At 52.4% G+C, this 13250-nt stretch overlaps 1 protein-coding gene across 2 annotated transcripts in view; it reads left to right on the top strand.

Annotated features, from left to right (window-relative positions):
• Positions 1–12600, top strand: part of ANTXRL (anthrax toxin receptor like) — a 37886-nt gene extending 25286 nt beyond the window's left edge. For both annotated transcript variants that reach the window (XM_021074254.1, XM_005654141.3), the window contains 7 exons: positions 1829–1898; positions 2745–2835; positions 3729–3929; positions 4831–4869; positions 5893–5979; positions 6414–6491; positions 12299–12600. In XM_021074254.1, the coding sequence (XP_020929913.1) occupies positions 1829–1898; positions 2745–2835; positions 3729–3929; positions 4831–4869; positions 5893–5979; positions 6414–6491; positions 12299–12526 (794 nt within the window). In that variant the 3' untranslated portion in view covers positions 12527–12600. The remainder of the gene's footprint in view (positions 1–1828; positions 1899–2744; positions 2836–3728; positions 3930–4830; positions 4870–5892; positions 5980–6413; positions 6492–12298) is intronic.

Here is a 13250-nt window from a genome sequence, read left to right as displayed (position 1 = left end):
TAAAAACCCCTAACAGTTTAGAGCTGTAAGTGGAGAATCTTTAGTTTGATCACGATCTGTGTGCTGTTAAAGTGTCCAGGTGGTAACACCCAGACTCTTGTAAAATTAGAGATTATTTCTAAACAGACAACAAGCTTGCTTTTGAAAAATTTTAAAAGAAGAATATTTAAAACGATCTCCACTTTCAGGGAGATGCTCTTGAAAGTGTCCCTAGAAGCTTGGCCCTGAGCATGGCTCCTCCTGAAGGGCTTCCTCCTGCCCTCTGATGGCAGCCCAGTGGGTACAAGTCCAGGAGAGGACCTGCCTTCTTCCTCCAGAAGGGAACATGCAGACCCACGTCTGTCCACAAGGGGCAGCAGAGCTGTGGCTCCAGCCCCTGGGAAGTGGTGCCTCTAGCTCCTAGGGTCTTGGGGAGACTGGGTCATGAAAAAGGCCAGGGGAAGGACTCTCCTCCTGAATCACAGAGGTCAAAGCCAGGTCAGCCCTCAGGGACCCTTGATTCTAACTTTCAGAGGGAAAGTCTGGGACCTGGGGAATTTGAGCAGGATGAGGAGAAAGCTGGTAGGAAAGTCAGCAGGAAAAGCAGCTGGATTTTCCTTTTTTTTTTTTTTTTTAATATCAGGGCTTCAAAGTATCAGGAGAGTACTCAGGAGAGAGAAGTTTCCAGAGAGCTACTTGTTATGGACTGAGCCCCCTGAGTGTCACCTCCCAGCTCCACAAAATGACAGAGCAAACACAAGCAGGAAGACCTGTTCCCTCAGGCTTCCTGGGTCAATAAAAGCACCAGCACCCACCCAGCTCTGCTCACAGACCAGCTCCTCGTCCTCACTCCTCTGTGCTCTCATCCCACAGCCAGTCCACCTGCTGCCTCGGTGTCCAAACCCACCTGGACCTGGCCAGCCCTCCCCAGACTCACTGTGCCTGGAATAGAGCCCAACCCCCTCCCAGGGCCCCGAGGCCCCGCCCCCTCTCCTCACTCACCTCTTTCCCCTCAACCAGCCCAGCTGCTTATGCCTCAGTCCTCAGCACAGGCGCCCACAGCCCAGACCCTCTTCCCTGGCTTTCCCTTCGTCTGGTGTCGCCTCCAGGACCATCGCTTCAGAGACAACTCATCTTTAATGGAAATTTCAATAATATACAAAAGTTGGGAGTTCCCTGGTGGCCCAGTGAGTTAAGGTCCTGGCAATGTCACTGCTATGGCGCAGGTTCAGTCCCTGGTTCGGGAACTTCCACATGCCATGATGAAGCCAAAAATAATAATAATATACAAAAGTAGCCAAAAATTGCATAGAACACTTGAAGCAGCCTTGACCTACTTTGAGGAATTATCAACCCGGCCAATCTGGAATGGCTGATACCTCACCACTGATCATTGTGAAGCAGATCCCAGACATCACCTCGTGTCCTCTATAATCATCTCACTTTCCCTTAAAGAGAAATTATGTCTCTGAAAGATAGGACAGGTCACTTGCTCCTAAGCAGCTGTCCCTTCCCCTCCCTTCTCCATCCCTTCTCCTGTTTATTGATGTCCCAGTATTTTTCTCTCTGGCATTTATTCTGTTCATTGCTTGTTACTTTATTGTCTGTCTCCCTCTCCAGTTGCTCAAATGCCAGGCCCTGGAGAGCAGGGCCTCTGGCTGCCTTGTTCCCACTAATCACCAGAACCCTGCACAGAGCCTGGTGCACAGTAGGTGTCAGAAGGCAGAGCAGAGAAGCTGCTTCTGCCAAAGTGTGAGCTCTGCTTGCTGAGGGCAGGCAGGAGGGAGGGAGGGATGGATGGATGGATGGACAAGTCCATTGACATTCTTCTCATGTGATTTTCTTTCAGATAAAAAAGCTGCTTCTGTTGATGATACAACCATAACATGCCCAGGAGTAAGGATAGAGAAGCCAGATGAGTGAGTGCCCAGCCTGGGAGCCAAGCAGGCAATTTTTGCTACCATGAGATGTAAAGAATGTGGGAAGCCGTCATGGCGCAGTGGTTAACGAATCCGACTAGGAACCATGAGGTTGCGGGTTTGATCCCTGCCCTTGCTCAGTGGGTTAACGATCCGGCGTTGCCATGAGCTGTGGTGTAGGTTGCAGACGCGGCTCGGATCCCGCATTGCTGTGGCTCTGGTGTAGGCCGGTGGCTATAGCTCCGATTGGACCCCTAGCCTGGGAATCTCCATATGCCGCAGAAGCAGCCCAAGAAATAGCAAAACGACAAAAAAAAAAAAGAATGTGGGAAGCCACCTCTACTGGACAGACACTCCTGAGTGTCTCCAGGGGGCTGAGGGCATCTTCTATGCCTGCCCTGGTTGGTGGTCCCCGGAGGTGCTCAGGGATCTGCTGTGGTCCAGGCTCTGACGAGGAGGGCAGGATGCAGGAGATGATGTTCTGCAGGGATGGGACCTTTGCTCCAGGCAGCCTCTTGGAGCTAGACTCACATACTCTGTACCTACAGAGGATTTGGGATGGTGACACCATGCTGACATGGCTGGTCACTTAGCTGGTCACATGGCCATGAAGTCATCTGACCCCATGCAGGGCTCCTCACTGCCTGATCAGCCTTCATGGCAGAAGTCGACCTCGTAGTACTTTGGTATAAGGCTCCCTTCCCCATGCTGTCTGCTCTCCAGCGGCCCCAAGTACCTGAGGTGCAAAATCATTATAGTGAGAAGATTAGCAACTTCATTTGACCGAAGAGTAGGAAATGTGTCTGTCTGGCTTAATGGTCACTGTCTGCCCTTTCTGTGCTTTAGGGAAGTCTTTATTGAAGTCAGCCTGAACAATGGCATCAACTTCATCTGTAACAATGTTAGCATTATCAGCAAGAACTGTATGAGTTCTAAGGTAAGGCTCAAGCATCTAGAGCTGTCCTGACTGGAAAGAGAGAGATACCCTGGGGAGGCAACTGAGGGGAACAGCGTCCCAGGCAGGCCCAGAAAGTAGCCTGGGCTGACAGGCACCTCAAGCAGCATCTCACAGGTAGCTTGGAGCCCTTAGCCCTACAGCCAGGGGCTGAACCCCCACAGACTTGGGGTGTGCTACTAAAAGCTCTCTTGGTCCTCTTCCCACCCTGCTTCTTTCATCAGAGCACTTGACATGAGGAAGCACTGGGCATCACTGGGGTCCATGGGCACAGCACCTGTGCCCTTGGTCAGGAACATCAGCAAGAGAGCAGATCCCATTCCTTAATCCCCACATGGACCTGGCCCATGCTAGGACTTTCTGTAGACTCCCTTTGATGCTCTCCAGTGCCCACTCAATTCCTCACTACACATGGTGGCTCAGAGAGATGGAGGAGTTTTTGCCCAAGGCTGCAGAGCCAGGAAGGAGGGGAGAGGGGCTACGGGGAAGAGAACAGGGTGTCCAGCCTCTGCTCTTGCACCCCCACCTCTCAGTGGGCCCCAGAGCCCCTCCCCCACCATCTGTGTATCACAGCTGCTTGTCGTCCTCACAACACGTATGCTGTCAGGAGAGAGGGCTGAGTTATGACTCCATGGGGATTGGATTTCATGACAGGGGCTGGGGAGAGCCTCTGAGCAGAGCTGGCGGTGGGGCCTGTGGCCCAGGACTCTGCAGTGGCTCTCTGGGTACCAGTGCCAACCTTCTAGAATCTTTTTCCTTAGATGGGAACCCAAGTAGGAGGAGGACTAGGAGGTCTGGTGTCAGAACCAAGTGGTAGACACTCGGAAAAATCACCCAGGTGCATGCCAAGATTCTGTCCTGTGTTCTTTCTGTAGGTGAGCGAGCCAGATACTGAGGTGATAACTACCCTCCAGACTACCCAACAGCCTACCACACAGGCTTCCTCATCGCCTCTCCCACCGACATCCCCACAGTTCATCCCCTATGTCAATTCTTCCTACTTCTTTATGATCATCCCAGGCCTGCTCCTATTCCTGTTGATGCTCTGGTGCATCTGGTGGATGTGCTGCAAGAAGGCAAGTGACCACTGTCGGTACAGCTCTGAGGGACTGGACATGTGTCCGCCCCATGATGCTGCCTGTGGGCAGGTTCCCATCAGCTCCCAGGTCCTCACACAAGCAAATAAGCACAGACTCTGTCCTCCCCTCCTGGGCCTGGACACAGCCTGGGCTTTAGATGACCGCCTGCCTCATGTTTCACAGGGAGGTAGCCTATGGGCTGTCCCAGCCCCTGGAAGGAAAATACCAGACCCCCTGAGACCAGGGCTCCCTCACACAGTCAAACTTCTAGAGGATGCAGGTGGCCTCTGTTGTTGGGAGAAGAAAAGGGTCTGCAGGGGGGGCACTGTGGCTGAAAGGGAGAATGATGCTGTCCAGAAGGATGCTAACTTCAGGGGCAGCCTTTGAAAAGAGCATGGACCCCTACACATCTCTGGTGCTTCCATCATGCCTTCATCAGTCAACGCTAAGTCACCAGCATGTGCAAGTGCTGTGCTGGGCACAGAGGGGCAGAAATGAAGAGCCACCACCCTTGCCCACAGGAGCGCTCAGTCTGGGGTCTAGCCTAGTACTGGCAGTTGGGAGGCTTTGAGGATAAATGTCACCTTCAGATGATGTGGTAGGTGCCCTGTGTGGCTGAGCTGGAGCCCTCCACACCCCTTCTAACCTGAGATTATGTCATCATGCCCACAGTGATTGTCCCTTGTTGTGGATACCAAGTAGGCAGAAAAAGAAGGGAGGTGAAAAGAGCCATTAGGGAAGGAGCTGGGACACCCCTCCCACACCAGCTGGGGCATGGGAGTTGAGAGAAGCCAGTTCATGTTGCGAGGGCCTGGTCTCCAAAGGCGCAGCATCTGTGGAGATCAGCTGCATGGGCACTGGACTATGACTGTTTCAACTTTGATCACTTCCTTTCTAGACTGTCAAGGAGCTGCCACCAGTGCAGAAATCAGAAAGGGTAAGTGCTCTGTTGTCAGAATGCCTGCTGCCCACTGTGACCTGCACAGAAAGGGCCCCTGCTGCCATGGGGATGTGCCCTCTCCCTGCCCCTCAGCTCCTACCTACTTGGGCAGAAAGAAGGGGTAACAGAGGGGCAGAGAGGGGCCCCAGGAAGGACATGGAACTTACAGATGTCACCCCATCAACACTGTTCACCTGACCCCAACATGACCTGAACTGAAGCCCTTGAAACTGAATCAGCAATGTGGAGTAGCCTGTTTCAGAAACAGCTATAATCCCTCCTGAAATACCTGGGCTTTCTGTCAATTTCCAAGGGACTGTCTATAGGATGGTCCTTCCCCAGGACTCAGGTTAGCTTTTGGAAAAGGATGGTCCAAAATGGACCTCAGGGAAAAGGTCCCAGAGGATGTCAGGGACCAGGTGTATATTTTGCTCCATTTTCTTGATCATCCTCCCCGTCTCATGTCAGGGCAGGGGTCTTGGCGGGCTTGGCCTTTAGGGACTGTGGGGCTGAGAAGGGTGGAGGGAGTCTTCCCTGGCATTGAGCCAGGAGGGAGGTGCAGCCCAGGTGAGCACAGGGCCAAGGGTCAGGCTCACCCGGGGTGGGGGCCCAGTGTCAGGGGCACCAGGGCTGGAGCGCTGGTGGGAAACAGGGTCACTGCCAGGGCTGGAATCCTCACTGGCTGCAGTGTGGCTTCAGGGAGGCTGGCAGCTGCTAATGCCCACACCCCTGACATGACACATCCTCAGGTCCAGGCTCTCCAGCAAGGGCAGCCTGTGGCAATCAAGGGAACAGGAGTTTATAGGCCTTTAGAGAAGACTCCTCTTTGTAAACCAAAAGTTGTTGGTGTGTTTTCACATGGAAGCTACTCTTTTACTGTGTCGGGTGCTGCTCATTTTTCCGCAATTCTCCACCAAACATTTTCTGAGTGGCCAGTACTTGACAGGTGCAAGTACAATAAATGTCATGTGTCTGCACCCAGGAGCTTCCAGACAAGGAAACAGTGTTTTCTCTTCCTAGGAGCCAGAGGAGGTATGTCACATGCAGACATGCCCCACAGTGATTGTCCCTTGTGGGTGCCAAGGAGGCGGGATAAAACGGATGGAGGTGAGAAGGGCTCTTGGGAGGGAATGATGACTCTGAGGCTGGGGGGCCAGAGGTGAGGTAGCTGGAGCTGAGGTGGCTGGTTCATGCTCAGGCCTGGACCCATAAGGCATGATGGCTTGAATAGAATGGAGCCCTAGACTACAATCACTTGGTGCCCAAGAAAAGCGAGGGCCTCCCAACCCTACTGGACAAGGGGAGGCCAAAAAGGTTGAGGGTTTATGCTCCTGTTTCCCCCAGGAAGTCCTATCACCAGGGTTTCCCCCTTGAGGCAGCCCAGGTTTCTGGATGTTGGTGGGTAGGAGGGAGCTGTAGAACTGTCTCAGGGAATCGGTGGGGACAGAGCCCTGGGGAGCCTTGTGAGATAGAGGGGACACTGTCCCTCTAGAGGCAGCATCTATGCCTATAACTTCCTCACAACCACATCTGCTTTTCAGGGAAAACTGGATAGCTTGTGTGACTTTGTTCAGCGCTGCAACCAGATGCCACTGATGTGGTATACCCCTAGGGACATGGTAAGCAGGGCACAGGGATGCTCCCAATGGGCTGGGGTCTTGGTTTTGCCCTTGGCAGTTGACCCCTGGGACTATGGGTCAGAACGCCTTCCTGGGCATCTGTCAAGAAGAATGATGCCCAGGACCTGGAGACCTGGGGCTCATGAGCCTGTGGTGATTCTCAATATGGTGCCCATGTATTTCCCAGGCATTGACCACATTCCCTGAATCAGGCAAACACTGGCTCTAGGTGGCTGGGCAAGTGGCATTTAGAAGCCTCTGCTGACGACACATCTAGGATGCACTCACACCCGGTAGAGACTTCATTTGGTGACAGAGGTATCAGGGCTCCTATGACAGCTGGGCTCCCACTCTGGGTCTGAATCAAGCTCTCAGTCCCAGCCATGTTTGCATGGAAGCCTCATTCCCTGCCTGATTCTCCTGGACCTTCTCCACCGAACCACAGCTCCATTAAGGTCAGAGGGCCCCACACCAACCTTATGTCCTGAACAGTGGCAACATCCACTTAGAGATATCCACTCAGGAACAAGAGGGATAAAGCAAGACAGAAGACTCAATCAGAGGGAGGCAAGAGACCAGAGGGTGGATGCAGGGAGATGCCAGTCATGGCCTTCCTGCCCAGTGAGGTGGGGGCAGCAGTGCTGAGCACCTCTCTGAAATGCCCACTGTCCCAGGGCCACTCTTTGAAGCTGAGGTTGGGAGGTTACAGAGAGATGGATTAGGGAGCTCTTACAGTCACCCAGGGCTCTGCCAGGCCCCCATGATGCCAGCTCTCGGGTCCACCGAGTGGTTGTGAACTCGCAGTGACCTATGTGCTTGCTGAAGGCAAAACTGAGGCCTGAGAGGTCAGGGCAGCTGCAGAGGCCACCCAGAGAGTAAGTGGCATCAGCCAGAGCTCCTGAAATCAACACTGCTCATCCTGAGATGGGCAGGGCCATAACTATGCCCCAGGGACACGGGTCTGCTTCCCACTCTTCTGCCCCCCATCCCATTTGACCTTGTCCTTCCCAACCTTGTCCTAGAGAGCCAAGAGCTGTAGGATGTCCGTGGGTACCCAATATTCTAGTAGGTGCAGGATCCTGGCTCCCCCTCTGGAAGCCTTCAGTGCTCTGGTCCCAGGCCTTACAGTGAATCCTGGACAAAGAGACAGGGTGTCAGCAGAGACCTACAGTCTCTACAGACCAGACTCAGCCTCTAACCCCAGGCCCAAGTGTGCAGAGGAGACACCCAGCCTGGCTGCTTACAGACACATTATCTGCAAGTGGCTTCATGTTTTTCCTGCCTGAGCCACAGGCTCCCTGGGTGAGAAGGGGGTCTGGAGCTGGGGGAGAGGGCATGTCTCAGTGGGCACATGTGCAAGACTGGGCTTGGGGCCCAAACAGGGAGATTGGGGGCATTGGTCAGATGGCTGGCCCAGGACAGACATGGGCCATTCATCCCCCTCCCTGCAGGCCATCCTGTGTGCCCTGCAACCCCTTTCCAATAGCTGTGCTCAGACAGAACTTTACCCAGACCCTCCTCACCAGGCTGTGCTAGAAAACAGAGCTACAGGAAAGGGGATTCCCAGCAGCACAGGGGCACAGGCCCACCACCTCCATCCAACCCCAGATCTACGAGGGAGGTTGTTTCCAAACTCCTCAGCCTGGACTAACTGCTATCAGCCTGACAATGTGACGTGCTGGTGAAGTTAACAGTGGAGCCTGGGGCAGAACTTACATGAGTTACTGCCTTCTAAAACCTCAGTTAGCTGCTTGTTTCAGTAAATTCAGATGTTTCTACACTTCAGCATAATACAATGCAGAAAATTCTCAAAGGTTCACTTTTCCAAGAATCTCAGCATTTTGGTGGCAGAAGCAGCCATTCTTGTTTGCTGCTACCTTCTGTGAAATGACCATGTCTCTCTGCCCCACTGCCTTCTAATTGTCAGAGGAAATTTTCTAATAATTGTCTCTTCCAGAGCATCTCTCCTTGCACAAGACAGTTGAGTTTCTTAGTCTTGAACCAAACCCTGACCCCCCCATCCAGGGTCCTGATTCTCTTCCTTCCCTGCTCTCCCAGGGCAGCTCCTGCAGTTCACAGAAACCAGTTCTCATAGATCCATCAGGAAAATCCATTAGAAATGGGAGACTTGCCTCTCTCACTGAATGTGGGGCTGCCAGTGACATACCTGTCTCCAGAGAATATGACCTGTGTGCCACCGGCTCGCAGGGCCCTTTACACAAGCATCTCATTTCATTCTCACCACAACAGTGGCCATTTATACAGAGTAGGGATCACCGGACCCTGTCTAAGTGCTTTACACAAACTCACTCTTTTCATCCTCCCAACACTCTGCCAGGGAGGCACAGCCTCTCTGCAAGGTCGAGTCACCTGCCTGGCGGCACAGCCGAGAAGCAGCAGGGCATCAACAGCCCCGGGCCCAGACCTCACCATGTGCTTGGCTGCTTCTCTGTCCTGGCAGGTGGTCACTGCTCAGCATTTGGAAGCTGAAGAGCCCTTGGCTATAACGTTTAGTGATGGGCCCAATGTGACAGGGCTGTGGAGGGGTGCAGCAGGGCTGGGAAGGACCCCAGGGGAAGCTCACTTCCAAGGCCAGGCTGTGCCTCCTGTGCCCTGCTGTCACGGTGATGGGGAACATCTCAGTGAGCTTCCTTCTGCAGTGCCGCGTGTTAGGTGTGTAAGCAGAGAGTTTCCTGTTAGCCTAGTGGCTAAGGATCTGGCATTGTCCCTCTTGTGGCGTGGGCTCAATCCCTGGCCTGGGAACTTCTGTACGCTACAGGTGTGGCAAAAAAAAAAAGATATGCAAACAACTGTGGCTGTGAATATCTTACTGTCACACTATGTTCCTCACAGCCCTCCTCTAGATAGAGAGTTCATATCTATATTTGCTGGAAGCGGTTTCCTGCATAACAATTAGAGCTCCAGAGAGGCCCTGTGATGTATTCATAGCCAAGGAGTTCCCATCCTTTGCCTCTGCCCACAGAAGGTGCCCCGAGGGCTGTGGATAAAGCTAGGACAGGACTTCAGCCCTCCAGGAAGTCTTAACTTGGCAGCTGTCCTTCAAGCCAGTGACCTTCACTGAAATTCTCTGATCATAGCTTTGGGATGGTGACGACAGCCTGCTCCCCTGTGCTCAAAAATCCTCGCCCCCCAACTCCTGATACACACACACATCTATAAAATTTATAAATGGAACCAAATCTCCGAAGCACTGGATTAATGTCCAGTCAACCGTCTGCCAATCACTTAAGGAAACCCACCTTCACTGTGGAACAGCTGAGCTGAGGTTAAGAGTTGGTCACTGGCTTAGATCTCTTTGTCCTCAGAAAGTCAGAGGGTAAAGAGATACACCTCCTCAGCCCCCAGTCTCCTCCCTCACCTCCTTATGTTCACACAAGGGACTCGGGGGCTCTGCCACTACCTGGGGGTCTCCACTGCTGTCCCTAGCCCCTCAGCCCTCTCCCTCAGTCCCTGTGCAGATCCCTCTTGCAGCTCCAGTGATGGGCTGTGGTTGGGGGGCAGGGGAGCCAGGCCTCAGCACAGGTGTCCTGCAGTCGTGCTCTGAGAAAATCAAAGGGATACCATGGTAGATGGTAGACACTGGGTCTAGAATGCCCTGTTCACGTTCTGGAGTAAATAAGAAACAAAAGAGCTTAGAAATAAAATAGAAGATTCCAATCTATTCATAGTAGCAACAAAAGAACACAACCTTGTGCATACTTGTGGCCATGTGTACTGAGAGGTAATAAAAAGAAACCAGGAAACTTTACTCTTCTCTATAAAAGAAGACTTGAAAATATGAAAACCTAGGCCACAGTGTCAGCTTTTCCAAAATAGTTCATGGGATTAATACTGCTTTAGTGAAAAATGTAATGAATATGTTGAGGGAATTCGATCAAAATGATTCTAAAATTCACCTGAGTAAATAAACCATTAAGAGTAGTTAAGGAATTTGGGGTGCAGTCTTAGGGGGAAGTGTGTAAATCCTGCCAGTTACTGAACCCCTGCCCGTGGGCCCGAGAGAAGCAGGAACCAGCTCCAGTGCCCTGGGGCTTGAGGGGCCTAGGTGCTCCTGGGCTGGCTTGGGGAGGGCAGACACCACATTAGAAGATGCATAGTCTGGATCTGGGAAATGGAGAGGCCAGTACCACATGCCTAAAGCAGAGAAGCACAGGGACTCTTCTCATGCATGCCAGCAGTGTTGGTGATGGACCAGGAGCCTCAGGTTGGATGGCCTGGTGGAGGAAGCACAGCTGAAGGTGTGAGTTGAGGAAAATAAGCCTCTTCTCAAGGAAGATAATTCCATGAGGTCTGAATGGGGGTGGGAGGAGAGCGGAGCCAGGTGAACGGGGAGAGGAGATGCTTGAGATAGCCTAAGAAGAGAGCTGAGGGCCTGAACAGGCGGTAAGGTGCAGGGGAAGGTGAGAAAGGATGGGCAGCTGGAGACACATGTGGCTCAGGACAGGGTTTGGGCAGAGTGGGCCCTGAGGCTGGTGCTGGGGACCTGTAGGCTGAGGCGACCTGGAGAAGAGGAGGCAGGGGAGGTGAGCCGGTAGGAAGATGGCAGGAGACAGCAAGCCTGGGCCATCCGTCTAGAAGGGAGATAAGCTAGCAAGGGGGTGGAGAACTGAACAGGGGGGATTGCTGATAAATGACCATAGAAGTTGCCGTCTGCAGAGAGATCAGGATCCTATTTATAGTGGTTATCATGGGTGCTTGGAAAAGAAGCATTTATTTCCTCATGTTTATTTTTCTGTGTTGCCTAGGTTCTCTGTAATGGGAGAACCATTACACTTTTTCTACAATCAGGAAAAGTAAAAATGTTTCTCTGTAAAAGAGAAAATATTAACTTGATGAAGCCCAAGGGGATTTTACATAGTAAGTTGCTGGAAAGTGACGTTTAGCAAAGCTATCCCCATCTTGTCATGCTGGGGAAAGTCAGAGTGAGAAATCCCTTCCCATCTCTGGGTTCAGCTCTGCTCTACATCCAGGGGTGCAGGTCCCAAAGAAGGGTATCTTTCCCAAAAGTTTCCTCAAATCAGACATCCCTGTGAGTGTGGAATAGGACAAGGCCAGGCTCTAGGTGTGGTTGAGAATATCCTTGTAGGAGTTCCCGTTGTGGCTCAGCACGTTACAAACCCAACTAGTCCATAAGGATGCAGTTCCACCCTGGCCTCTCTCAGTGGGTTAAGGATCCACCGTTTCTGTGACCTGTGGTGTAGGTTGCAGATGCAGCTCGGATCCTGCATTGCTGTGGCTGTGGCATAGGCCAGCAACAGCAGCTCCAATTCAACCTTTAGCCTGGGAAATTACATATGCCACAGGTGTGGCCCTAAAAAACAAAAATAATAATATTTTTTATTTTAACTATAAATTCAAGGGGACAGGCCTGTTTTGTTTTTCCTAATGTGGCTACATAACTGGGGAAAACCATGATCATTCTAAAGGGTTACTAAGGATTTTACAACCTAGGATGATGAAAATGACAGCCTCAGGGGGAGAAGGCAGAGTTCAATGGCCTTTGTCTTTCACAGGCACTGGAGGTAACACTTCACACATGAGTGGCAGGTTCACAGAAGCCTGAAGTCTGCACACCACGTGAAGCACCTGAAAGGACTGATGGGTTTTTGGGGACTGACAGGCCCAGACAGATGCAGCAGGGGATCAGTGGGGCTCTGGGCAGCAGGAGAAGGGTGGCCTCAAGGCAGAGAAGGAGCCCAGCAAGCCCTAGAGGCCAAGGAAACCACAGCCCTCTGTTCCTGGTTCCAGCGGCTTCTAGTGACCTTCTCCCTCTTCTCTCCGTGCAGGGGCGGTGTGTCAACTTCTCCCTGATGAAGCCCTACTGTGGGCAGTTGCCCTGCAGCCCTAAGATCTGCCTCCATCCCAGCCGGGAGTGCTTCCGCATCAACAGCTACTGCTCGCGGTGCCAACACCCCCCGACCACGTGCTCCAGGCTCCCCTCCAGGGTGCTGCCGCACATCTCTCCCAACTCGCGGTCACTCTGTGGAGCCACTTTGTCGCTCCAACCCCCGTAGCCCAACCTGTAGAGCACCCAAAGCCCAATACTGTTAAGAGCCCTTTGTTTGCTGAATTAGACATGTATGTTGAATCTTGGTTTCCCATCAAAAGGCGTTGGAATTTGTTGCCGATCAGAGCTTGTTTTCTGGTGAGCACTGCTCCACTGTAGGAGATGCAGCTTCACTGCTCCTGCCAGGACAAAGCACCCTGGTGGCCTGAGGAAGTAAACATGATGAGTTCTAATCCCCTCAGATGGGTCTTCACCTGTCACCAAGGGCTGGAACGCATGGGGTTTTAGTCAAATTCTGCTTTTTGAACAGAGCTCCAAACTTCTCTGAATACAAGCCTGTGTCTCCTTCCTTAATCTTATGCAGGGAGAAGTGCTTAATTCCTCACCTCCTCCACTCCCTCTTGCAGGTTTCCATTTCGTGGCTGCCTACATTGGGAATGTGTCACAGAAAGAGCTGAGGCCCTCTACAGGTCACCAGCTGGAACTGCATCTTCTCTTTCCAGATAACCTTCAAACTGTCCCTAAGCCCTGGGGAATTTGAGGGGTCTTTTTCCTAGAGAAGTTCAACCTCTCCTATTTGCCCTCTGCCACCATAGAAGAGAATGTGCTCCCGACAGAGATATTTTAGCACGCAGTGTCCTCCCCACCACCCGGTGTGTGCACACGTCGTTGGTGTAACTACTCCAGTGCTTGCACACAGTCCAGGGAGCACTTGAGGAGGGGTCCTCCAG

The sequence above is a fragment of the Sus scrofa genome, chromosome 14 (genome assembly GCF_000003025.6).
Source record: "Sus scrofa isolate TJ Tabasco breed Duroc chromosome 14, Sscrofa11.1, whole genome shotgun sequence".
Taxonomy (NCBI): Eukaryota; Metazoa; Chordata; class Mammalia; order Artiodactyla; family Suidae; genus Sus; species Sus scrofa.
The sequence above is the reverse complement of the archived record's forward strand: the minus strand, read 5'-3'. Positions and strand labels throughout refer to the sequence as shown.